General features: G+C 38.7%; 1 protein-coding gene across 1 annotated transcript; it reads left to right on the plus strand.

Moving 5' to 3' along the window:
- Positions 1-415: 415 nt before the first annotated feature.
- On the plus strand, positions 416-24,289 carry ttc6 (tetratricopeptide repeat domain 6). The gene is made up of 32 exons (XM_057343107.1): positions 416-523; positions 945-1,661; positions 2,370-2,540; positions 3,088-3,221; positions 5,221-5,397; positions 5,783-5,942; positions 6,329-6,433; positions 6,849-6,929; positions 7,530-7,625; positions 7,810-8,186; positions 8,574-9,027; positions 9,334-9,463; positions 9,917-10,092; positions 10,248-10,384; positions 11,085-11,254; positions 12,101-12,221; positions 12,400-12,550; positions 13,185-13,267; positions 13,853-13,929; positions 14,157-14,314; positions 15,764-15,898; positions 16,027-16,203; positions 16,681-16,821; positions 16,951-17,064; positions 17,252-17,371; positions 17,800-17,873; positions 18,953-18,982; positions 19,067-19,163; positions 19,982-20,134; positions 20,403-20,576; positions 20,651-20,876; positions 23,987-24,289. Exons 2-32 carry the CDS (start codon positions 1,044-1,046, stop codon positions 24,115-24,117), a joined length of 5,148 nt encoding a protein of 1,715 aa, XP_057199090.1. The 5' UTR covers positions 416-523; positions 945-1,043; the 3' UTR covers positions 24,118-24,289.
- Positions 24,290-25,614: the final 1,325 nt, after the last annotated feature.

Raw genomic sequence — 25,614 nt, forward strand, 5'->3', positions numbered from 1 at the left:
TGAAATGGTTTCAGATCACAATGTAAAATCGCTGTGTACTTTATTATTTTAATGTTTGTTTATGTAGGCTATTTTATTGTGCATTGTATATCGCCACGTCCAAATATGCATTAAATCGACAAGTACATTTTTTATTCGTAGCCTATTTCCTTCTCAAGTTATTTCGCCATTTTTGTCACGCTAAATAAGACAAAAATGACAGGCGAAGTTGCGTTATTGCTAATCAGTAAAAACGGTAGCATATACAGAGATAAAATTGAATAAACAAAAAATGATCAAAAAAAAGAATCGCAGCTATAGTTAATGATTAACTTAAGTAACGTTAGCCTATTTCAGATTTGCTCGGCAGCTCTGGCACGCGCAGAGGGACAGCCCGGTTGCTAGGAGACGCTGCTTGGCGTTTCTCTGTTTGAGTTTCTGAGGTAAAAAGCTGCAGACACATTTGAGCAATTTAGCAAACCCGTCAAATTCATTTTGTATGTTTCAGAAAGGTTGAAGTTCGAGGGGATACAATCCTGAAAAGGTAAGAAAGTTTATAAAAAAAGTTTTCTGTAAACGTTTGAATGGCAGCATGGGAAACGAACAACTTTTGTACAAACAAGTTTAGCTAGCAGGCTAGCTCAGACTCGATCATTTAATGTTACACAAGCGTGAACAAAAAGTACTTTTCTACATATTTTATCTGCACGTTTTAAAGACACTGTCAAGTTATACAGGCTATTTTTTAAATTGTTGATTGCAAACGATTTTTCAATTACTTGTATTTCAAGTGGCTGTAAATAATTGCACAGCAAATATGGCAATCGAACCATGGACACTGAAGTGCACTTAATTTGAGTATATATGAATACATATTCAATATATAAAAGACTGTACTGTATAGCCTGTATGTCCTGCCCGCTTTGTTAAGCTCCAAACACAAGTTTAACTTACTCTCTTTTTAGCTAACTGCCCCACAAATCCATGTTTTAAAGACCTATAATGTGAGTGTGACTCAGAAAGCAAGACCAGAGATTTCCTACACAGTCACTTCAGTAAACACAATGCCTCTTCGAAAACCTAAACCAGGACATGACATTGTCCAAAAGCCGGTCATTGCCTCTCTCGCTGGGACCACCAAAGCAGTATCCATGTCCCACAGGCCTCAACCTCCCATTAAGCCCAGATCAGAGAAGAATCTGTCAGCAGGTGGATCTTATAAACCTAGCACACTTACCCAACAGGGTGCATGTGCGTCGAAGAAAGCTCACCAGTCCGCATTCTGTAGCCCGGGAAGTTCTGAAAACTTTGAGGATGGAGAACAGAATGGATTTGGAGGGGGAACGACAGAATCATTTTGGGAGGCTGGTACACATCAAGCTCTCTCTAAGAGTCACACCAGCAGTTCTTGTTCCAGCAGAACACAAAGTGTCAAGTCCACCTCTGAGCTGCTGATGGAAGCTAGACTTATTGCAGGACTGGAGCAGCCAGATGAGTCCGGCCAGCAGAGGGCGACAGAGGAGACCCTGCCAGACACAACAGTGAAGGAAAGTGGGCACACAGGAGATGAGATTATTGGTACCCTGCAAAGGGAAGTAAGAATTGAAACTCTCCCCACCTGTAAGCAAATGGCCAAGAAGTGCATGGAAAGTGAATCTGGACATAGGCGTACTGAATATGAGGTCTGCCATAACTATTTGTTTCTTGCTATGATTTATTTGTTTTTTTTCCTTAAAATGTTTAAAAGGTAGTACATGGTTTCATACTTTTACTTGTACAGTGATTCTAAAAAATGTCTGGACACTTAGCCTCAAAACTAATGTGAACTTTATTACATCTAACCATGTGCCATCTTGCCAAAAATGCAAAAACATTTTTTTATTTTTATTGCAATTTCTATTTAATGTTTTTTTTGTGGCTATGAAGTCAGTTCCCGTCAGGTTCAGATAGATGTAGAATACAGAAGGTCAACACAAAACTGTTACAACACTGTTGTATGTTCCGCAAACATTTCATAACTATAACCAATTTTATATTTTATTTTGAAACTAATATTTGTCACACTTTGTGCGTGAAACTTGTGTTGAATGACCCTGGCTTAAATCTTTCACTACAGTAATCTAAAGTAAAAATATAGCATGAAATCCTTCTTAAGGAAAGGCAGTTTCAGGAAGCACAGAGACAAAGAACAAAACCTGTTTGTTTGCGGTTTAATGTAATATTTGGTTTGTTGCACTTGAGCACATATAAAGTGACAGAATGGAAAAATGTCATGTTTCTTAAAGCAGTGGGAAATCTGTAGTATTTCCTGTTTGTACGTTGTGATGTGTGAAGTCACATGCTTGGAATGAAAACTTCTTGGTAGAATGCTCATGTGTATTTTCTTTCAGGGGCCAACTCGAAGGGACTCCTCTGTACCACAGTTAAATGTGTATATATCAGAAGAAAGATGTTCAAGACCAGTGTGCCCTCAACCCGTGTCATCTGGTGATAAAACGGCCGTGTCAGTTGATTGTCAGGTTGGGTGTGATGATAAAGAACTCAAGGATGTCTTCTCCCCAGTAAACTCATACACATTACTATGGAACAAAACTATTTAAAAATGACTTAATACAGCGATTACCAGCTGTAGTCATGTATACTGTCATTTTCTAAAGAAAATATTAGTGGTGCTTGATCTTTCAAAACTCACTATAAAATTAATGCTAAAGGGTTTTTAAAAAAGCAACCCCATTCCAGATTTGGCTTGGATTTCTAATATAAAGTTTTTTCCTCGATTGGTCGAGCATTGCATTACCAATGGTCATGGGTTCAAACCCCAGGGAACAAATAATAAAAAATAATCTGATCAAAAAGATGTAGATTAAATACATGGTAAATTACTTTGGATTGTCTGGCAAATGCACACATGTAAAATCTGTGGGATTTTTTTCTACATTTTATTGGTGTGCACGTGCAACAAGTCTGATCAATTGTATTACTAGCTCATCTCTCAGACTGCATGGTTTGAGGTATAATTCTTGTCTATTTTGAAAAATATAAGCAATAACTTATCATTGCTTGGTATTGGATTTCTCAAGTTGTCTTTCCACGCTTTATATTTTTAAGGTGACTAATGAAGATATAATAATGGCTCGAGGACACAGCCTAACTCAGAGAGCAGAAAGGACGCCACATCAGACAAAAACCATTCAGCGTCTTTCACTAGTAGCAACATGGAAACCTAAAAAAGATTATAGAAGGTAAAGAAACAAATCATTTCAGATGTTTTCTAAAACTAGATTTCCTTCTTAGAGCCATTTTTAGGATTTCTTGTAAGAAAATGGTGTCAAGGTGATTTTAGTCGCAGTATGTACATGCTAAAAAATTTAGGTTATTTCCACCCAGAATTGGGTAAAAAATTGACAAACCCAACGGTTGGGTTCAATTTACCCAGCAAATGGTTTATTTTTGACCCAACAATAAGTTAAAACAACACAGCATTTTGGGTTGAAACAACCGAACAGGTCAATTCATAACCCAAAGGTTGGGTTTGTCCATTTTTGACCCAATGCTAGGTTGAAATAACTCAACATTTTTGCATGCAGTCTTTTCAAGTTTACAGAGGTTGCTTTAAAAGTGTGCTGTCTTTTTTATTATAATATTTTAGTTTATGTGGCTGAAGTATCTAAATGGTAGTTGTGGTGTATATGAACAGTACTTCACGTGTGCATTATGACAACAAGAGTGACTGTTTTAAGTGTTAATAATATATAATGGCACATTCAAATTGCTATCAGCATGTCAATCTCTCTAGCGGAAGGGCTCAGAGGGTGGCCTTGGATGCAAATGATCTTGTTTCACGGTACCTGAGAAGTGCGTTCAAGGCTGTCATCAGCCCCTCCCTCAGCCCTATTAAAGGGGCAGTAACACAGCTAGTAATTACCCGTCACTTACCCCACTCAACCGTGCTGCGGGTCCGACTGGAGCCAGCGCACCCACGCATACCTCTTCCCGACCTCTCCGCCACTCACCTGAGAACTGATAACGCAAGATTTACTACCTGCGCGGCTGGAGCACGGCCACTCCCTCCCAGAAAAACACTCAGGAGAAAGAGGCTTTTAATTACTGGCTTTTTCCAGTCACGAGGGTCACTGAAAGGTTTGTGTTGGACGCGGTTGAGAGGGTTTATATGAGAGCCTCCTGCCTGCAGGGCAGATGGATAGCTGGGCAGGTTGAAGGTTTCTCTTCAAGGTTCAAGAATGTTTCTTTTCAGTAAAGGCAGGGCTGATGACTTCGGTGTGACCTTCCAGGGTTTTTTGGCGAGGCTTCGCCGTGCCAAAGCAGGGTGATAAATCGAGCTTGTCACAGGCTAGAGTGAACGAGTCTTACGCAATAAATTGGCGCTGTCAGTGGAGCCGCGGGGACGTGGGTGGCGGAGGTCTGAGGAACACAAAGGGCCCACACACACAGTCGCTTCAGAGTTTTTTTTTTTGCTGCTGTCTAGGGTTCAAACAGTGGTGTGAAGTTATGGCAGAGACGATCTGTGCAAACAAACTGAGTCATGATCTTTTTACGCTGGAGTTTAGGGCCTATATCAGATCAAGTTGGCACCAACATGGTTTACGATTAAGGTCAATGAAGTGTTCCTGTGAGACCCTGAAACCGGGAAAATGTTTATCTGCTTTGGGAGCAGAACACTAGTGTACTAGTGTTTACTGGATGTGAAAGCCTTTGAGTAAAAACGTTTGGTTTGTACACGGGGTCCAAAATTCATGTCAAAAAAGCGCAGTAAATCGTGGCCTAATGGATAGAGAGTCGGACTGATGACCAGAAGGTTGCCGGTTCGATTCTCAGGGCCGGCGGGCAACGACTGAGGTTCCCTTGAGCAAGGCACCTTACCCCTACTTGCTCCCCGGGCGCTGCAGTGATAGCTGCCCACTGCTCCGGGTGTACATGTGTTCATGACTCACTGGATGGGTTAAATGCAGAGGTCACATTTATTTACAAATAGGTCACTTTCATATTTCATAACCAAACAACATTGGCCCCCATTATATGGACACAAAACCACTGAGACTTTTCGCTAAATTCTTTTGTGTTCCACAGAACAGTCATACATGTATGCAGGTTTTGAATGACACAAGGGTTAAAAAATTTGTGACATAATTCTTATTTTTGGATGAACTATCCCTTTTACACCGTGTACGATTACATATTATACCCAAATGATCATTTTCTAAATATCTGTTCCGTCTACAGTGCTAAGAGCTATAAAACCATCCATCATTTTTGCACCACACCTGTCAGTCAAATAGTGCCTGTGGAGCTACAACTGGCATCCAGGTTCTGCCACACTCAAAATCTGATCACTGCAACACCTCAGTTAGACCAGCAGATGGCAGCACCTGGACAGCTGTCTCATCCTGACCTAAAGAGGTATTTCATGTACAATCTTCTTATCTCTTGCTCACATGGGAGCTGTTTTGTTATAAAGGTTCACCCTAAAATGAAAATTCTTTCACCGTTGGCTTACCCTCATGTCATTTCAAAACCGCATGACTTTCTTCTGCAGAACACAAAAGATATTTTAAAGAATGTTGGTAAACAAACAATTTGGGACCCATTGACTTCCATTGTGGACATTTCCCAAAATATCTTCTTTTGTGTTTCACAGATGACAGAGTCATAAACAGATTTTGAATGACGTGAGGGTGAATAAATGATGACAGAATTTTGATTTTTGGTCCCTGTAAGAATAATATTTCTTGTTTAAATTTGTAAGTATTCAGGGTCTTTAGTGATTTTGTTTTGTTTATTGTAGGCTGGTGTGTGAAGGTGTAGCCGCTGAATCTGCTGGAGTCTCGGGACACACAGACTGTATTTCCCACATACCCAAACAGCCCTCAGATACTCTGGCGGATTGGCAGAGAATAGCAGAGTTTTACGTGGAAAGACCACGGATTATAATGTGTGGACGAGCTGTAAGAAACATTTGTTATAATTCACTGGTAGTGACTTTGATCAAAGAAAAACAAGATTCATTTGTAGTAGTTGTTTAGGTAAAACGCAGCCTTTAAGTATTTGCTCTCCTTTATCAGCTTCTACAATGGTTTCCAAGCAGATGGAGATGTTTATTGTACCTATATGAGAAATGGAAGCAGATTGTAGTTTTGAATGTTTCAGGATACTGGTGATATTACATCACTAGGTGGCATTAGACACACATGCAGTGCTTTACCCTACAGAATCACACAGTTTAAATTTACACTAAGTGGCTTCATTTCACAATAGGTTTCAGGTTAGGAAAGACGTCTCACATTCATATTATTTGAAACTTCCAACAGTATAATGATCTCCTTTCCCCAAGGCAACACTGTGTGCCAGCGAGCTCAGAATGTTCTGGAATCCAGCACCTCCTAAATTCATCTGTGCTCCGTGTGTGTTGAAAGAAAAACTCTTTCCTGAATATCAGGTACAGCAGCGGCATTAACAGATAGACCTTTACCTCCTCTAAGCTCTCTTGGACTTTAACAGCAACATTTAATGCAGAAACCACTTGCTGTTATTGTCCATCTGCTCTCTGATTTTACCCTGTAGACCCCCCCACAAAAAAAGAAAATCTTTTTGTTTGTGACTAGTATTGATGCGCACTTGCTTAAATTTATTTTGATTTGACTGCAATTATCCTCCAACTGCATAATAGAAGACAAATGGATAAAGCACTCAAGTATGGTTCTTGCCAAGAGTTTAAGTGAAAAGATGCGCGCTTGCATATTAATTATCTCAAATTATAGCTATTAATATTCCCCTGTGATATTTCCTTTGAACTTGACTGATGCTGAAATGATGAAACGGAACTGGAGTTCATATATTCTTTACATTCTCAGATAACCCGGCCTGACCAGTACAAAGAGAACATGATGGATCATGTGGTGGGCTCAGTTAGCCATGAGACTGTGGCGAAACAGGTCAGTTTACTTAATTTACTCTAGTTTAGATAATCCAAATGAAATTCCTTTTGCAATATGACAATATGAATATTATAAAACTCATCAAAAAAATAAGAGACCATTCCAAATTTTCATTTCAAATCAGCATTTCTAGATGCATTGTGGTCATTTCAGTCCAGTGTGAATTTCAACAAAATCAAACCTCAGGAGTGACAAAGTCATCCATGTGAAAGACTGACAGCATGACAAGACGCATGAAAACTAAACATTCAGGTTATCACATAAGAAATCATATTTGAACTTTTCCTAAATAAATGTACAAATATTACTGTTGGATTGCTTAAAAGTGAATATGAACAGTTTTTTTTTCAAATAAATGCAAATAGAAACAACTTTTTAGTTTGAAATTTGAGAATAATATTGTTAGTAGTTAACAGAATAAAACAACATACCTATAAATAGTAAATTCAGAAAAACTGAAAATGGTCTTTGAAATGGTATCCTAGTTATTTCCGCGGCTGTGTAATTATATTTGTCACAGTTTCTTCAAGACAAAAAAAATCGCATTTCTGTGCTGTTGTGAGTTTTACACATCTAAATGTCTGGCCTTGTCCACAGAAAAATGTCTCGTCTAGTCAGTGCAAATCGTTGCCAGAGGTGAAAACAATGGAAATGGCCTCATTTACTTCTTTTTGGTTCGGCGCAAATGAACAGGTCATACACGTACAGTATTTAAGTTTTTATTGCTAATTTAGAGAACTTATTTAAAAACTTCTATCAGCTTCCAGCTATACTGGTATATTATTGTCTGTTATGTAAATCTAGACTATTGTACTGGAACAGTCATTGCAACCAGATTTCATCTTTAATAATATCCTGTTTCCCCTCGGGCTTCCAGGCCAGACGGCCCCGCTCTGCCCCGCACTTAACCCCGGATCCTGAGCCCCTTCTTCAGCTGCGGTCTGACTTTACCAGCCTCTCGCAGGAGCTGGAACATGTGCGCTTACAGCAGCAGAAGTCAGTCTGTGCCGCTCAGGCTGGAGAATTCCTCTCCAATGCCAGACAGGCTGAGCTCCGGGATGTTCACGCTGGCCCCAGCTCATCCGAGGGGCCCTGCCAGGCCCCAAATCACAGGAGAAACCCGTGCAAATGCACAGACAGGACAAGTGTCCCCTGTTATAAACGAAATGCTGCTAAAAGAGGAAAGAAACTGAGCTCTGTTAAGATGGCCTACGTTTGCAAAACACTGAGCGAGCCGCCACGAACACTCAAAAGGTTTGTTAACTTTTGTTACCCGATCATCTTTACAACCATAGCATACAGAACTGAAATGTAAAAACGCAGAATTTAACTTTAGTAACTACTATGAAATGGACTTAGCACATGTGTTTTAGAACGTATTGAATTATACAGTACATAAAACAAAGCTGTTAAAAAATATACTGACACATTCTATATTAATGCAACAAGACGTAAACGTCATAGAAAATAAAAACTTGTTTATTCTGATAATTAATATGAAAAGAAATACAGTATATACATTGATATGTTTTAGCACAATGCAGTGGTGGTTGTTAGTTTTTCTTTTGAAGTGAGGCGTTGAAGTCATTCAGTCTATTGTAATGCATGCAATATTATTTGGTATATTTTTATTCCCAAAAGAAGTGAGTCTTTGTGTCAGTTACCATGGAAGCCCAAACCATCTGAAGGTCCGTCTACACCCTTCAACCGCCTCAGTCTGCCTCTGCTACTCGATTTTGAGAGCTTTGCTGTAGATCGGGGTGGCATACCTGACACAGCGCCACCCAGAGAGTGGGTTCGAGACTTATGGGACGCCTGGTTCGACGAGCTCTTTCCACCTCTGGAGAAGATCCAGAGTACAGACTCTGCCTCAGGTGGTCTGAAAGAGAACAAGCCCCCACAGGCGCTGGATAGAGTGGATCTGTGTGAAGTTCTGGAAGAAGGTCTCACTATAGCGGATTTGGAGCGTGAGGTAGCCAAGCTAACCCAAGTTATGACTGAACGTGGGACTCGCAGTGCCTTTGACTTGTGTCGGCGAGGAGCACTTCAAATCAAACTTGGTTATCTCAACCAGGCCCTGGAAGATCTGAATGCTGTAAGATTTTTTTTAAAGTGATGTTTGCTAAGGCTGGCATCTGATTTTCAGATATTGGGTTTAAAATAAACACAACCTTACATTGAAGGACTCGAGTAATATCTATAGATCAGAATGTCGTAGATACTGGATGGGCTTTTTTAAGTCAAGCAACCACACACAGAAGCGACGCTTCCTAAGACATCATAGTATGTTTCAATGCATATTTGATCTACGTACAGAAATGATACAAGAACAGAATGTTCTACAGATGCGAGCTGTTTATTTGGTATTAAAGATCGATCTGTTGTTTTTCTATTTTTAAAGGCCATCTCCCTGGAGCCCCATTTACTGGATGCCTACTGGCACAGACACAACGTCTACCTGCTGAGAAACGACCCCAGTCGAGCCCTGGCTGATCTCGACATCATCATTAGGAACAACAAGATGCATGCAGGTGTGCGCACGAGTCCACTTTCATTAGCCATAACAGGGAGACAAGCAACCTATAACCTACACCTGTACTGTAGAGTACTGGACAATATTTAAATGAAAACCAGATTGTCCTTGCTTTTCTGAAATGAACGGCATACACATACAGTATAATGCAAAGCTTCCTCTTTAGTCTGCTCAGAGTCAAACAAGTTGTAAAAATGTGCATATAATCACTAATGTAATGAACATTGTGAATTACACCAATTCACTTAGATTAGACAGATCATTAAACAGATATCATTTGCATATTTAAAAGCTAAAAGCTTGTTACATTCTAAAGCTAAGAGAGCAAAATATTATAAAATGTCACATTAGTTGGACTCCATTTAGGTGAACATGTTATCTCAAGTTTTAGCATTTTAGAATCATAGAAACACAGTTTGGAAGATTCTGACTGATGCCAAATGTGTTCCAGACGCCTTTATGTCTAGAGCAGAAATCTTCAAAGAAAGAGGAGAAACTACGGCAGCTATAATCAGTTACACACAAGCCATCAAAGCCAATCCAGATAAAGCAGACATTTACTTCAGAAGAGCACAGGTGTATGAGAAGACGAGTGAAATACTGCTGGCCATGGAAGACTATGCTACAGTGGGTTTCAAAGCAGATTGTTTTTATGATCCTGTCACAATGTAATCTACAGTTTGTTTGTCAGAACTTTAGAATTGTCAATTATTATAAATGGTGTATTTGCACATAAAACGTATTGAAGATTTTAATAGGAACCTCCTGTATTTGACCACCAGACATTCGCTGTTGACTCGACAAGGACAGATGCTATGATGATCTGTGGAGTGCAGCATTTCAACAACTCCCAATGGACTTTGGCCCTGGATGATTTCTCCTTGCTGCTGCAGCAGGAGCCGAGGAATGCTGTAGCTAGGTCAATATTAACAGTTTACAGTATATTAACAATAAAACATCTATTTAATGTCCACATTTGGATAGCTTACTCGCTATGTGTGCTTGCGTGTTTTTTGAGGATGATAAACTTAATTTTTTTCGATTTCCAATAAAAGGAGTGGGTCCAAGAAGTCTGAGACCACGTTGAAAATCTAAAATCAAAACATCGTGTCTAATTTAAAGAAAAATGTTTGAGGATTTTGATGAAAAATAAAAAACATTGGAAACAGATAGCATCAGAGAAATGTCAAGCTGATAACATAATTTGTAATGATTAGGGCCATCAAACGATTAATCGCGATTAATTGCATTCAGAATAAAAGTTTGTGTTTACATAATATATGTCTGTGTCTTGTGCATATTTATTTTGTATTTATAAACACATACACATACATGCATATATACTGTATATATTTATTTATTTTTACCAATAATTTAAATTAAACGTACTGTAAATGTTTATTAATTTTAATATTTTTCTTAAATATATACATGTATGTGAATGTGTTTTTAAATACAAAATGATTACACAGACAAATAATATGTAAACACAAACTTTTATTCTGGATGCGATTGATCACGACTGATAATAGAGACATATTTAATAGTGGTCTGTATACAGTATGTAAAAGTCCCTCATGTGTTATTTAAACAGGTTTTAAAGAAAGTCTTTATTGCAGGACATACAGAGGTAGGATCTACACTAAGCTGGGCCGCTTTGAGGAGGCTATCGAGGACCTTTCATTGGCTGTGCACTTGAATCCCAGTGACTGGTTGGCATTTTACCACAGAGGCTTCCTGCTGAGGAAGATAAAGCCTCAGATGGCCTTGAGAGACCTCAGCACGTCTGGTAACACACACACACACACGCTGCATAAATCTCACTCAAGATGCACAATTTTCATCTGTTGTTATAATGTGATAAAAGGTCACATATCTGTTTTGGTGCATGCACATGAGGAAGAGTGATGCAAATGTTCTTCAGTGTTTAGGTTTGCCTATTTCTTTTTCATACAGCCGGGTGAGATGTGTCATTTTAGTATTTGTGGATATACGTAGTTGGATCCGTCGTGCTTGCTACTCGATTTATTCAAAGGTTAATACATTTTTTTTACACATTGAGTTTCTTCTAGATAGCTTCTTGAATGACCTATTTTTGCATCTTAGATTTCATAAATGGACTGATGCAGGATCTTCACATGGCACAAGAAAATCTCTTTTTCTATAAAATATTCCCTTCACGAGTATTTGGTCTAAATCTTTCAATTAAGCTTGCACAGAATTAATCTCATTATTGGAACCACATCATAATCTTAACATTTTATCACAGTAATCTATTGAATCAGGTCATATGAGAATCTTAATGTTTTTATTCATCCAGCAGAACAAATAAGAGCTATCCAAGAGCTATGTGATGTCGGCCGCTGTAATCTGCTTCTTTGATCTCTTCAGTTTGGAGAATTTTTTCAACGCCGACTGCCGTAAACCGAACAGATTCAACAGTAATGTCATAGGCTTAGATGTGCCACTGAGCTACTATATTACAATAACTTCACTGTATTTTATTGGCACACGCTTTGAGAGATAAAAAAGTGGCACGCTGGAGAGCCAATGAGAGTTTGTCTGTGGAAACATGCCAATACATTGTGCATTGCTTGCTTATGAAGTCTGTCATTTCTCTCTCTGTGTGTTGTAGTTCTCATCAATGACAGCACAGAAAACCTGAGATCTTTCCTGCACCGCGGCCTGCTCTATGCTCAGCTGCGGCTCTGGCGACAGGCCACGGCTGACTTTGAAGCTGTGATCAAACTTGACAGGTGACGCCTCTGCCGCCTCAGCCGTGTGTCGAAGGACCTTTCCTGTCTTCTCTTGCACAAGCAGTCCAAAGTGAATTTAAGTGTATTGAATCTTGAAGTTCTTTGAAAGTATCTTCAAGGTAGAATGTGACTGGAAGTGTTCGAGTCAAATATTGAATCCGTCTTCTTTCCTCCGCAGGTCCGTGGCTGTTGCTTATGTCAGTTTGGGTCTCATCAGCATGTTGAAAATGAATCGAAACCATGAAGCCATCAAAAGGTTCAGTGATGCGTTGAAAGCGGATCCCAGCTGCGTAAGAGCATGCGTGTGTAGGGCCAAAGCTTACTACAACGTAAGAGGATGAAGGACTAGAAGTGGCTCTTAAAATTGAAGAAATCGATTGTCAAATTTTTGTTTTTAAAGTGAACAATGAAAAAAAGAAATTTACTTTGCTAAAAAATAAAAATATCATAGCTGTCCCTCCATAACCTCTGATGTCCACATTTTGCAGGAAATGGAAAAAACACTGTACATTTTAAATGATTAAATACTATGTAGTCAATGTTGAAAAGCACCTTTTAATACTTTTTATTGGTTAGATATTTGCAAAACCCAGTGAGAAACATAAAGAGAAATGATTTGTGGCCAAAAATAAAAATCACGAAATACGGAGATACAAGGTTTCAGAAGGACAGCAGCGAAATACAGGAACGTGCCCAAAAAGTGTTTGAATTTAATCCCTATGGACGCTACGTGCACCGGATGTAACTGAGCGGACTGAGACAAAACACGGAAGCGATCATGCATAGAGTCTATTATAGAGATTATAAAATAAATTGAATGTCATTGGACTGTTCAACCAATTATACAGTAATTGATTCTGTCATGTTTTAAGAGGCACTCATGTTATTTTTAGGTTCATGTTATAATAATTTGAATAGAATTTTTTGTTGTAAAGCAAACATGTGCTCTTGTGTTATTCATAGGTGAATAATCTGAGTCCAGCCGTAAAGGATTTGAGTCGAGCGATACACGTGAATCCAGATGCCCATGACCTGCACATCATGAGGTTATCTGGACATACAACCGGGATTTTATTTTTTGTTTTTATTGTTCTCAACAATCCCCACTCTTGAGTTTGAGCAAACAGTACACGGTTGCGAAACATAATAGGATTTTATGTTTTCAAAGAGCCGCCTCTTATCCAGAAGCCTCTTCAGCTCTATAGGATTCGTGAATTGAGGGTGTATGGAAAGAGAAAAGAAAAATAAAGATATTGACCGTATATGTTTTTCAGCTCAATGTAGTGGTGTCCGGGCTGTTTAAAGCATCTGTTCGTAGATGCTTTTCTTATGAAACGCTTTTGTATATCTTACAAAAGTGCTTTTATGAACTGTAGGCAGATTAGATGCCATATTTCATTTGATACAAATGAAAACAAGGTTGCGATTTCAACGGGTTGTAGACTTGAGTACATATAGTGTTCAATGAAGTTTTGAAAATCCAAAAGTTTTAGGACCTTAAAACAGTCCAATTCAGCATCTTCCCATTTAGCAACACTGAGCAAAATTCTTTTGGTTCTATTTGGCATCTTTATATTTGAATGTTTAGCTAATGCAGATGAAAGTATTTTAAAGTGTTGTGTTGTTTTTAGAGGGCAGTACTTGTATGAAATGGGACGGTTTGACCTGGCTCATCTCTCCATACGGTATGCAGCAGAAATGAAGACAGGTAATGGTCATTTCAGTTCACTGTCAGCCAAAGTGAATTGCAAACATATTTTTAGCTCTCGAAATATATCAACCCTTATCGCAGGCCATGTTTTAATGACCGTCATTAAATCTTATTAGGCCACCTGGCGTAACTGAGGGTGAAGTGAACCTTCCAGGGCAATGTGGTTTTTGTTGCCATAACAACAACAGGACCAAACTGAAAAGCTCTCCTCTCGTCCGTTGCAGCTCTGGGTTTATCGGCGGTCCAGCAAGCAATCGCTCAGTCGTTCCTGGGGAACGAAGCCGAAGCCATCGCCTGCCTGCAGGACGCAGTAGATACACGCCCTTCTCTTCCAGCCCTCGTTCTTTTGGGAAAGACACTGATGAGGGAGCACAGGTTCACAGTGAGTCTGAGACCCATGAAGGGAACATCTTAATCAAGCTTATCCTGGCTCACATGATGTGTGGCAAAACTAAACCAGCTAAGGACCATCCCTTTTTAAAAACATCAGTAAACACAAATACTGATAGTGGTTTTATCAGAAAGTTTTAAAAGAACACTAAAGCAACATGCTACAATAGGCCTCAAAAAGACATCAAAGAACATATCAAAATGTGTGTCACTTTTTGTAAAAGAGTCACTAGTCCTTAACAGTCCAAACTATAATTGTCCTAATAATTGTTTAGTCCTAAACAATTATTTGCTTCCTGTATAGTATAAGTATAAGGGGTATTCTCTTTTTTATTAAAAAGTAATATATGCCTCAAAATTATTGGTCTGTTAATTCTAAAAAGAAAAACGATTAATTGTAAGTCTATATCTATACATCTACGGAAAATATGGTCATTTTTGTTTTATTCTGTGAACTACAAACAACATTTCTACCAAATTTCGAATGAAAAATATTGTTTTTATTTGCAGAAAAAGAAAATGAAAAGAGAAACGGGCCAAAATAACAGAAAAGATGCTCTGTATTTTTTCAGACCTCAAATACGGCAAAGAAAACGAGTTCATATTCACTTTTAAGCAACACAACAGTAATATTTGTACATGTATTTAGGAAAGTTGAAAAATATTTATTATGTGATAACCTGGATTTTTATCACAGTTTTCATGTCTTGTCATGCTGTCAGTCTTTCACATTGCTGTTGGATGACTTTATCACTCCTGAGGTTTGATTTTGACTGGAATGACCACATTACATCTCGAAATGCTGATTAAACGAACATTTGGAATGGTCTTTAATTGTTATTGTGACTGTATATATTATTCTGTATCTGCTAAATGTTCATTTCCTCTTTTAAGAGTACATAGAGCAGACTGTTTATAGTTGCTAAGCAACCATATAGCCGTCTGTCTGTCCAAGTATCTGTGTTGCTATCTGTCTGTTTATCATCAAATAGAAGAACCTTTTGGTTCCACAAAGAACCTTTAACATCTGAAGAACCTTTCTGTTTCACAAAAGGTTCTTTGTGGCGAAAAAGGTTCTTCAGATTATATAAAAGTAGAAAGAGATGATTCTTCAAAAAACCTTTGGCTAAATGGTTCTTTGTGAAACCAAAAATGGTTCTCCTACGGCATCGCTGTGAAGAACCCTTTAAACACCTTTATTTTTAAGAGTGTAAATGTATGAAGAGAAAGAGAGAAATATTCTGTATGTGCTGTTTTTCGTAGGTAGTCGCTAGTTTGTTTGCACAGTGTGTACTTGTTTCTGATTTGCTTTGAAGATTTCTTGATTTTCATGCTTTTGGTCTGACTCTTAGACAGTATCAGAGAGCATCAATACCGGTGTACACATTTTGCAGCATGGTTAGATGAATGTGTCAGAGTTTATGATGTGTATCGTACACAGGAAGCAGTGGAGACTTTCGGAAAAGCTCTGGAAATGCTGGATACCAATAAAGCGAAACGCTCTAGTGTAGAAAAAGCTGCAGAAGTCTTCCATCTTATTGGCGTGTGCTGCGTGGCACAGGTGCCTCTGTTGCAGGTAATAAATGAGACATTCATACATCAAAGCAACCGTCATCATCAAAACCATCTGCAGTGTGAAACATAGACATAAATCTTGTTCTTTTCTGTTATGGTGATATCTGTCACTGTTATTTTGTAATTCAGGAGAGCGAAGACTCTCTTTTGCTCCAGGCATTAGATGCTTTCAACAGCGCTGTGAGCATGAAGCCAGACCTCGCTGAAGCGTACCATCAGAGAGGACTTTGTCGCACGTACCTACGAGATTCAGCGAGCGGGCAGGACTTTAATACAGCACTGCGCATAAACCCCAACCTTTATCAGGTACATCGTATACAACGCAGTCCAGATGTCTGAAAGCACAACTTGATTCAAGTAGACATGATGCTCTTTTGTTGCATAATCGAATCCTGCTGGAAAAACATGAATCATGGTTTGCACATAGTTGTGCAAAAGGTGGACATACATATTCATGTTAATTATGATTAGTGTCGATTTTCTTAGATATAAACATAGCTTGGTAGACCACGTTTATTGTCAGCTTTTTAGACAAAATGTTAAATGCCGCTTTGGATAAAAGCATCTGCTAAATGAATGTAAATTTGTCAATTACATTTGTCGTTCAAATTGCATCGCTGATCGCACGAAATGCAAAACGGACGCCTTTAATGTTAGTGGTGTCAGACTTTGAACCTCTATGTTCATTCGAACATATTGAGTTTCATCTGGCTTGACTGATTTATTCTGTGCATGTCATGCAGAGAGCGTTTCATGTTTAAAACATGTTATTCCTGTTTTAAGGTACATTTAAGCCGGGCTGCACTTTATGGAGCTGAAGGGCGATATGCAAAGGCCGTACTCGACTGTAATGAAGCTATTAGAATCCAGCCCAAGAGTGTCAGAGCCTACTTATATAAAGGAGCTCTTCAATTCTATCTGAAAGTAAGTGTGAAAACACCATTTGAACAGATCTGCCTCTCACTTAAGGATTATGGTCTGCGATGACAAGCGAAGCAGGACTTTGCAATCTGATTAAAATGCTACATTTTATGATATGGGTTGAATCTTTAGGCATACAAGAAAGCAGTGGAGGATTTGTCCGTGGCAATCCAGATGGACCCCGCGTGTGCATTTGCTTACTACAACCGTGGTGTTTGTTACCAGAAGCTGCAGGATTATGAGCTGGTGACGGTTTTCATTTGCATTTCTCCACTTTGTATCGGCTACTTTTTCGACTCAGTAACACAGGATCGTATATGTAAATATGTATACAAACAGCAGGATGGATTTTCATAAGCACTGAGCTTACGCACATGCATTTTAATGCAGATTTATTTATTTGCTCCTGCATTACTTTTCTTTGATTTTAAAGGCGCTCAGGGACTACAGCGTCGTGCTGCTCCTGGATGGAGAGGCGGAGCTTGATCTCAAAGTGTTGATAAACCGTGGCCTTCTGTATGTGGAGTTAAATGATTATAGCAGTGCCCTTCAGGTAAGCAAGAGCTATCAAGTGTGAAGCATCGATTGTACGGCAGCTTCTGTAATCTGTTTGTTCAAGGACTCAAAAGCATTTTAAACAGAAATTTTAACTATATTTCTGGTATAAAATGGAACCATTTTACAAATGTAATGTTATGCTTTCCAAGTAAGACGTTGTATTTATCAAGATAAGGGGTTGGGTAGAACAGAATGTGAAAAACAAACAGGGTTTGTACCATCTGTTTTTATAAAAGAAAAGGAGAATTAATACGCATTGAAGATACTTTCACAGTGATGCCAGAAACATATATTATAAAACGTAAATAGGGTCAATTTAGGATTTATGATTACTTTAAATGTAATATTATGGAGATTAGTAGTAATAGCAATATTTGTAAATTATGTACAAAAAAAATGTGTGTCAATTTTATTTATTTGTAGGATTTTACAGCTGCAGCACACAAGCGTCCTGATGATGCAATAATTCACCATACACTGGGCGTGATCCATCACAGGTCTGTGTCTTTTCATGGAGGATTTCTGAGAATGTATAAGAGTTCAGTCCAAAAAGACCATACTGAAATACAGCAGCAGAAAAAAATCGTTTTTAGTTTTTCTGAAATTACTCTTTATAGGTACGCGTTTAGGTAAAATTATCATTTTTTTCAATCTGTGAACTACTAACAATATTTCTATAGCGCTTTTCACAATGTGCATTGTTCCAAAGCAGCTTTACAGGAGCAAATAAGAAAAACACAGAAAAGGTAAAACACAGCACAGTGCATGGTGTTTATAGAACAAGCAAGATCATTATAATAAATAATATCTAATAAATAAATAAATAAATGCAGTCTCCCGGTGAGCAAGCCAACACTGCCCTGCTATATAATCTTCCCTTACCTCCCACTTAACCAATTTAAAGATTGAGTCAATCAATTGAACTGGAAAATCAATTCAGTCCATTTTGTAAATGAAACATTCAGATTATATGAACTTGATCGACTGATACAAATTTGACTAGCTACTTTTCTACGGAGAACATATTTTAGGTATAAAGCTGTAATAAATGATGTTCTCAATGCTCTTTTATCACGCAGTTGTGAACATGGTCTGTATTTGAAAAGGTACACCGTAAATAATGTAGACAGGGCATCGCTGATTCTGTCAATGAGTTTATTGATTCACCTTCAAAAGGCTCTGGGTGTCCAATGGGTTGAGACTTACTTTAATCAGACTAACAGTGTATTATAGACAGGGTGTTTGATCTCTTTACATGAGCTGTAATGAAAGCCATAACTCAATAACCCTGCTGATGTGATGCACAGATCACTGAACTATCACTAAAACAAAAACAGAATGCTTTTAGACCTCAAATAAATGGCCTTCCACAAGATCGCAACTCTAATGTCACAGTAATTGCAGATTTATCCCTTTTTGAACTGCATGTTGGGTAAATGCTCACGCTGGGGATGTTACAAAGCCATAATTTAGTGTTTGAATTGCAAATGCTGCAGCGAAGTCTGAAATTACAAATCAGATTAATTCATTTGCAAACCGAATGTGTAATAATGGATGTCCATTGTCTGTTTTCTAGGCTTGGACAGTTGGAGGAAGCTTTGGACAGGTACAGTAAAGCTATAAGACTTGATCCCTTCTCACAAGATGCTTATGTGGGCCGAGGTAACGTTTTTATGGATTATGGCCACAGTCATGGCATGAAGCACGCCCAGAGAGACTTTCTCACTGCTCTGCACCTCAACCCACTCTGCTCGAATGCCCGCATCGGCCTGGCATACAATTTACAGGTAGCACTCTAAGAATCATCTTGTAGTTTGCATAATACAACAAATTCATTAATGAGTTATGAAATGGTATTTGTTTCTCATTATAGCAATATATGTTTTATTCAACAATTTGCCAGCTGGCATGGGCAAGTCAATTTATTGAATATTTCCAAAATGGAAATCTTGTCCATGTGCTGTTGCCTAGTGATTTTGACATTTTTAACTCTAAATAAATTGTTGACTTATCTCAGTGAGAAAATGTGCCAAAATATGCATATTTTAAAAAACTGTGTCAAAAACTAAAATGATGGAGAAACTGAGGACGATGAACCAGATAAATGACCCTTACTGATACCATTCAAGTTATCTGTTACACAATTAATGAAATAATGTCGGATGGGTTTCTTTTAAGAAATGGTGCACCCAAATATGAAAATTCCGTCTTGGTTTATTTATCGACAAAACCTGCTTGGTAAATCTAAACATTACTCATAGCCTGAAGACAACCAGGCATGGCTTCTCTTCATTTCAGCCATCCCACAAAGACATTCATTTGACCCGGTCGATATCTCTTTTTCTGTCTTTTATCTTTACACAATGTCTTTGTATTTGATGTTCAATTTTTCTTTAAAAAAAACCGAATGTTTCTGTATTGTGAAATGGACAGTTTCCAGAGTAACAAATGCGGATACTGTACATCTTTCATTGTGTGATCATTCTTGTTTTCATTATCTTAGCTTTTTCCCTCAGCGGGAACGATATATTGCAGACGGTCTGTTGACTCTCTGCTCTTTATTGATTCGCGCTGAGCTGCATCGATATTCTGTCCTCTACGACAGGTTTTAGGGTTCTTCCTGAGAGCCTGGAATCAGTTCACTGTGGCGATGGAGGTGAACCTCAAATGCTGGCAGGCGTATGAAGGCAGAGCTGTCGTCAGTCTGCAGATGGGAAACCCGTTTGCAGCGCTGCAGGATATAAACACTGCTATAGAGGTTGTTGTGTAGCTTTCGATATATAAAAAATTGCTTTTGATGTACTCATTAGGACAAAACATGGCACTGCTGTTATGTGTCTTTTAGTTTCGTGAAACGCATGATAGGAGATCTGAATGTCTAAAATATGCATTTGTTTCATACTGAAAAACAATCCACTTTCATTTAAGGGAAAGGAGCATATTGAACATCATCATATGTAAACTAAATGACATGAAAATGATGACAAAATGTTTATTTTAAAGTTTTTTTTTTCTCTTTCTGTCAGTATAATCCTCACTCCGAGCTGCTTTTAACAAACCGAGGTCTGATCCAGCAGTTAATGGGGGATAAAGTCAGCGCCATGAAGGACTATCAGAAAGCCATCAGCCTCAATCCCAAATACGCTCTGGCACACTTCAATGCTGCCACTCTCTTCTTTTACAACGGACAGTTTGAGCAGGTGAAACCCGAATCAATTCTCACACTATTCTCAGGAAGAAATCCTCTCAAGTCTTGTTTTCTTCTGCGACACAGGCGTGTGAGTTCTACAGCAGAGCCTTTGAACTGGACCCATCAGATGAGTCCGCCATCCTGAACCGGGCCATCACTCACGCGCTGCTGCGGAAGATTCCTGAAGCACTGCAGGATTTCAACGAGACTCTGCGCCTCAACCCGCTCACTGCACACGTGTACTTTAACAGAGCCAATCTTTCCTGCTCGCTCAGACAGCATCAGTCAGCCGAGGAGGACCTTACGCAAGGTGAGCGACGTGAGCCTGAACACACCACCTTTTATTAAGACAATAAGCGTGATATTAATAACATGAGCATTGATATCATGTTAATACTAATATCATAAAAAATTCAGCACTAGTAACTGTGTGACACGCCAACATAGTAGGTGGTGATATTGTGCCCGTTTAACATGTTGCTGTAAAAGCCACAGAAGTTGCAAAGTCTCTCTGCCTCTCTACAGGTACATTCATATATTACTGGCCTAAAAAAGAGAAAAAACATAGAATAAAAAAATGAAGATGAATTAAAAGCATCATAATTAGCGTTGTGTATAATTATGTATTTCAATAAAAATATTATATCTTTACTGTAAATACCACAATAATCCGATATTTTGACAGATGTATTTACACTTTTGTAGGATTTATTTAGCTTTTATAGTTGTGTTTTTAGTATTTAGTAGTTTTAAAAATAATCCGCGTTAGCTTTTCTATATTTCTCGGTTTTATGTCAATTTTAGTTTAGTTGTTTTAGCAATTTTGTTATGTTGTGTCATTTTATTATTCATTTGTTTATTTTTTAGTTTTCATTGAAGTTTTTATTTATCTTTCAGTTAATAAAATGATGGCCTCAACTAAAACTTTAGTTTATTGCTGAAGCAACATATCTCATTTTAGTTTTTCAAATAATATTTTTGCAGATATTTTCTTAGATTTCAACCAACAAGTTTTCAGCGCTGGAGACTGCTAAATGACTTAAATGCCGATGTAATAGTTTTAGTAAACTATAATAAACTTGCTTTAACGTTCACTAATGTACTTTTCCAACACGTCTTCTTTTATATTTAGTATTTTAAACCTTTATATTATATATTATAACGCTTTTTCAACCCTTTATACAAGCAAAAAGTAACATAATTGCATGGTTTATTCAAGCCAGTGTTTTTAATTCCACTCATATACGCAGAATGACATTTATTGGTAATGATATTTTTGTATTTCGGGTGTTATTTAAGGGTCCCAACAGCTACAAGTTACATACGCTTATAAAGTAGGGTAACTTGCTAGCATACTGATCGCTCTCGTTCTCTGTACTCTCCAAGAGAATGACACTGCATTAGTCATCATACATTTACTTCATTAGTGAGCAGAAACTGCAGCAAATAGGGTTTCTTGATTTCATGGACATGAACATAAAAGCTGTTAAACTTCAGTTGAAAATATCCTTTTGTGAAATATGCCAATAATGATACATCACTTAACATGGAGATTTGCACATGATAACACTGATAACATTGTGTGATATCTCTGTGAAGGGCTTTGTGAGGAGATAGCTGTCTTTATTCAGACAGTCAAGTGTGTGATAATCTGTGCCTTAGATGTCATGCCCACAGGCCACCCATAGTCTGTTCACTCCCTGATGCATATTGCAAAAAAGATGACGGGCTGAAAGCATTCATTCCAATCTGTTTGGCAGGCTTTACGTAACTTCTGGTATGAGCTGCAGGTTTTTTAATCAGTAGACTGCCAACTTTGTACTTGATTCAGTATTCTGAAATAATGATTTACATTTACATTACAGTAACGCTTTTTGTAATCCCAATTGACTTGTGGATTCGCGTGCATTCAAGCTATATATTTCCCTGAGAATCGAACGCACAACCTTTGCACTGTTGTTGTGTATGTGTGCAGTCATTACTCAGTATGTTTGTGTGTGTATGTGTGAGGCAGATGGACGGCTTTAAGGCACACCTTCACACACGAAAGGACAAAAACGTGTTGGCTTTAGCCACATGGCTCCCGTGAAAAAACAAACCCCAGAGGGAAATAACGCAGTACCCATGTCCCTCCTGATTTAAAACAAGAGTCAGGTGGTTACTATGGTTACAGTGTAAACCAATGATTGGTTTCCTCTTGCCATCCTGCATATTTATAAGGTTGAAACCCAGGGATGTACAAGCATTCCTAATACGAAAAATCTGAGTTTTTTAGACGGCACGGCTGAAACTGCGTCTGAAACAGGTGGGTATTAGAGAACAGATGGCCCTCGGTAACTAATGAGTGTCCATGTTCTGTTCTGTGTGAATGGAGTAATCACTCGTCATTCCAGCGCGCATTTCCAAACGCTCTCATTTTGTTAGCTGTAAATAGATACGTTGAACGCTTATCCCGCGAGTTTTTACACATTATGTCAGGAACGGTGAGTGCAAGGACAGAGGTCCCAGGCGCAGACAGCAGGTAAGGGGTTAACCAAAAGGTTTTAATTAAAAAAAAAAAAACCCACAAGGGGGGAAAATAACAGAACAATGGTAAGAGACACAACGGGTGAACATGGACTAACTAGACTAAATACCACACTTGGCATAAACTACAAATAACTAGATAAGATAAAACACAGCAATTCAAACCAGGGGAGTGACGGGGAACAAACAAACCAAAGTGATCCAGCACAAGACAGAAAACACAGGGGCATTAAATAAGGGATCACATCAAGAGGGAACAGCTGTGGGGCATGAATTAATTAACAATCAATAATGAGGAAACGAGGGGCTGGGGACAAAGACGAGACCAGAGAGAGTGCATGACATGTCAAAACAAACAATGCCACGTCTCTCTCTACACTAAACATGAGGCTCTGTCATGATCCTGCCACTAGACCAAGAGAGACATGACATGATGAGGCAGAATCATGACACATTGGCTCACTCCCAGGCTTTTACACATGCGAGCACTCTAAATCAAAGCACCTTAAAACACTGTCTGTTAAAGGTACCTGCCGAGCCATGGTAATTTATGCAAATGCACCTGGGAAATTGCTCGCGAATTGCCCCTCTTGTGTGAACTTAAAAGTAGATGTCCTCTTATTGGCCTAGTCTTTTCTCTCGCAGACTGTTAGAGATGGTTGTGGTAATGCGGTACGTGATGTCGGTCTCTGTTTGAGGAGAATAGAAACCCATACGAGAGGCTGTCTGTTGTTGTAAGACAATGCGATTAATGGCAGACCTCTTAATGGAGCATGGGTGACTTCAGTGCATGTTTACACCTCTTGAAATAAACAGCAGACAGATTGACGAACGTGATGGTGGTTTTTAGGGACATTTTGTACTAACATCTGTCTTTGTGTGTGTTTTTTGAAGCTCTGTGGCTCCAGCCGGGAGATGCTCTGCTCTATAAACTCAGGGCTGACGTTCGGGCACGTTTAGGGTGGACTGAGCAGGCGTTGAAGGACTACAGGACCGCAGTGGAACTTGAAGACTCGGAAGCATGAATCTTGATGCTGCTCGGGGTTCTTTAAATCAATGAAGTGTAACTTATTAAAGCACTTTGATACAGTTAATTAGCAACACGTTTTAATGATTTTTTTTAATGTCACACAGGTTTATGCTTGCAGGTTAGCAAAGAAATAATCAATGGCATGAGTTTGAGGTTGTTCAACCAATAGGAGGAGGAGAAAATGTGTGTAAAACCTTTTATAAAGTGATAGTTGACCAAAAAATGAATGATATTTTTAAGAATGTTGGTAATTAAACAACATCGGACCATTTTGATTTCCATTGTATGTGCACAAAACCATTGAGACACTTCTCAAAATATCTTCTTACGTTTTCCACAGAAGAATGATTTCGAACGACATGGGGGTGAATCAATGATGGTGAATTTTCATTTTTGGGTGAACTATCCCTTTAAAACAGGTCAACGGGTAAAGGTCGTTGTTTTAATTTCAATTATGTTAGTACAAACACATTGTGAGAGTCTGTAGATCAGGCAGATCAATCTGAATTATTTGCATTCATTTGTTAAGACATAAACCGGGTGTTTTAGGAATATCATTACAACATTTCAGTAAGTTTTGTGTGTCTAGCAGCACATACAATTATCACATTAAAATGATCACCTGTGAAGCAATGTCTTGTTAGTTTAGAAACTCAGTTCACTGACTTATGAAATCAAATATATCAGATATCTATAGGTCATTTAATAGGCTTAAATAGATGAAGAGTGAAAGAAACACCTGCCGAATGATTTGGCTTCTCTCCAGTCGAGAGAGAGAGAGAGAGAGAGAGTCTGAGAGAGAATAGTGTGAATTCAGCCATCTGCTTCTCACACATTGTGCTGTGATGACTGGGCTCATTACATTTCAAGGACAGCACGAGTCTCCGTCTGTGAGAAAGTGAGGTATCACTGTATACTTCTGAAAGATAAGGCTTTTTGCTATTCTTAAATGTTATTTTAAATGTGTGAACTCTATCAAATTGAGCAAATTAGCTTGGGAGTGAAGAGAGTCAAATTGGTTTGGGGTGTGAAATGTTTCACATTCCTTAAGGTGCGTTCAGACTGCCAGTGACTGTGTTGCTAGTGATGCTACGAGGTCGTTAGAAAAGGCGTTCAAGCTTTGGTGGCTCTAGTAACATTTATAAACAAACCCTGCAGTCACTGACGAGAGACGGATGACGTGAGCTCGGCTGCTTTACTCCTATTGGTAGTCGCTCCCGAAAGTCGCTCATCAGTTGAGCAATCTCAACTTTGTCGCGTCGCTAGACACGCCCACTTCCGGTCGCCGGAAGTCACCAGCTCTACATTGAAATGAATAACATCGCCTTGCTTTGTCGCTGGCGGTCTGAACGGGGCGCAACATCACATCATTTATTTCTATCCAGAGATGCGCTCGTTTTTGAGATCTTATATTGATGACAGGAGACCGCAAGCAACTCCACCAAGTGTTCTCCAGCAAAGACTTCCCAAAGGGGTCCGGTCAGGACTCTGT

The sequence above is a fragment of the Triplophysa rosa genome, linkage group LG10 (assembly GCF_024868665.1).
Source record: "Triplophysa rosa linkage group LG10, Trosa_1v2, whole genome shotgun sequence".
NCBI lineage: Eukaryota > Metazoa > Chordata > Actinopteri > Cypriniformes > Nemacheilidae > Triplophysa > Triplophysa rosa.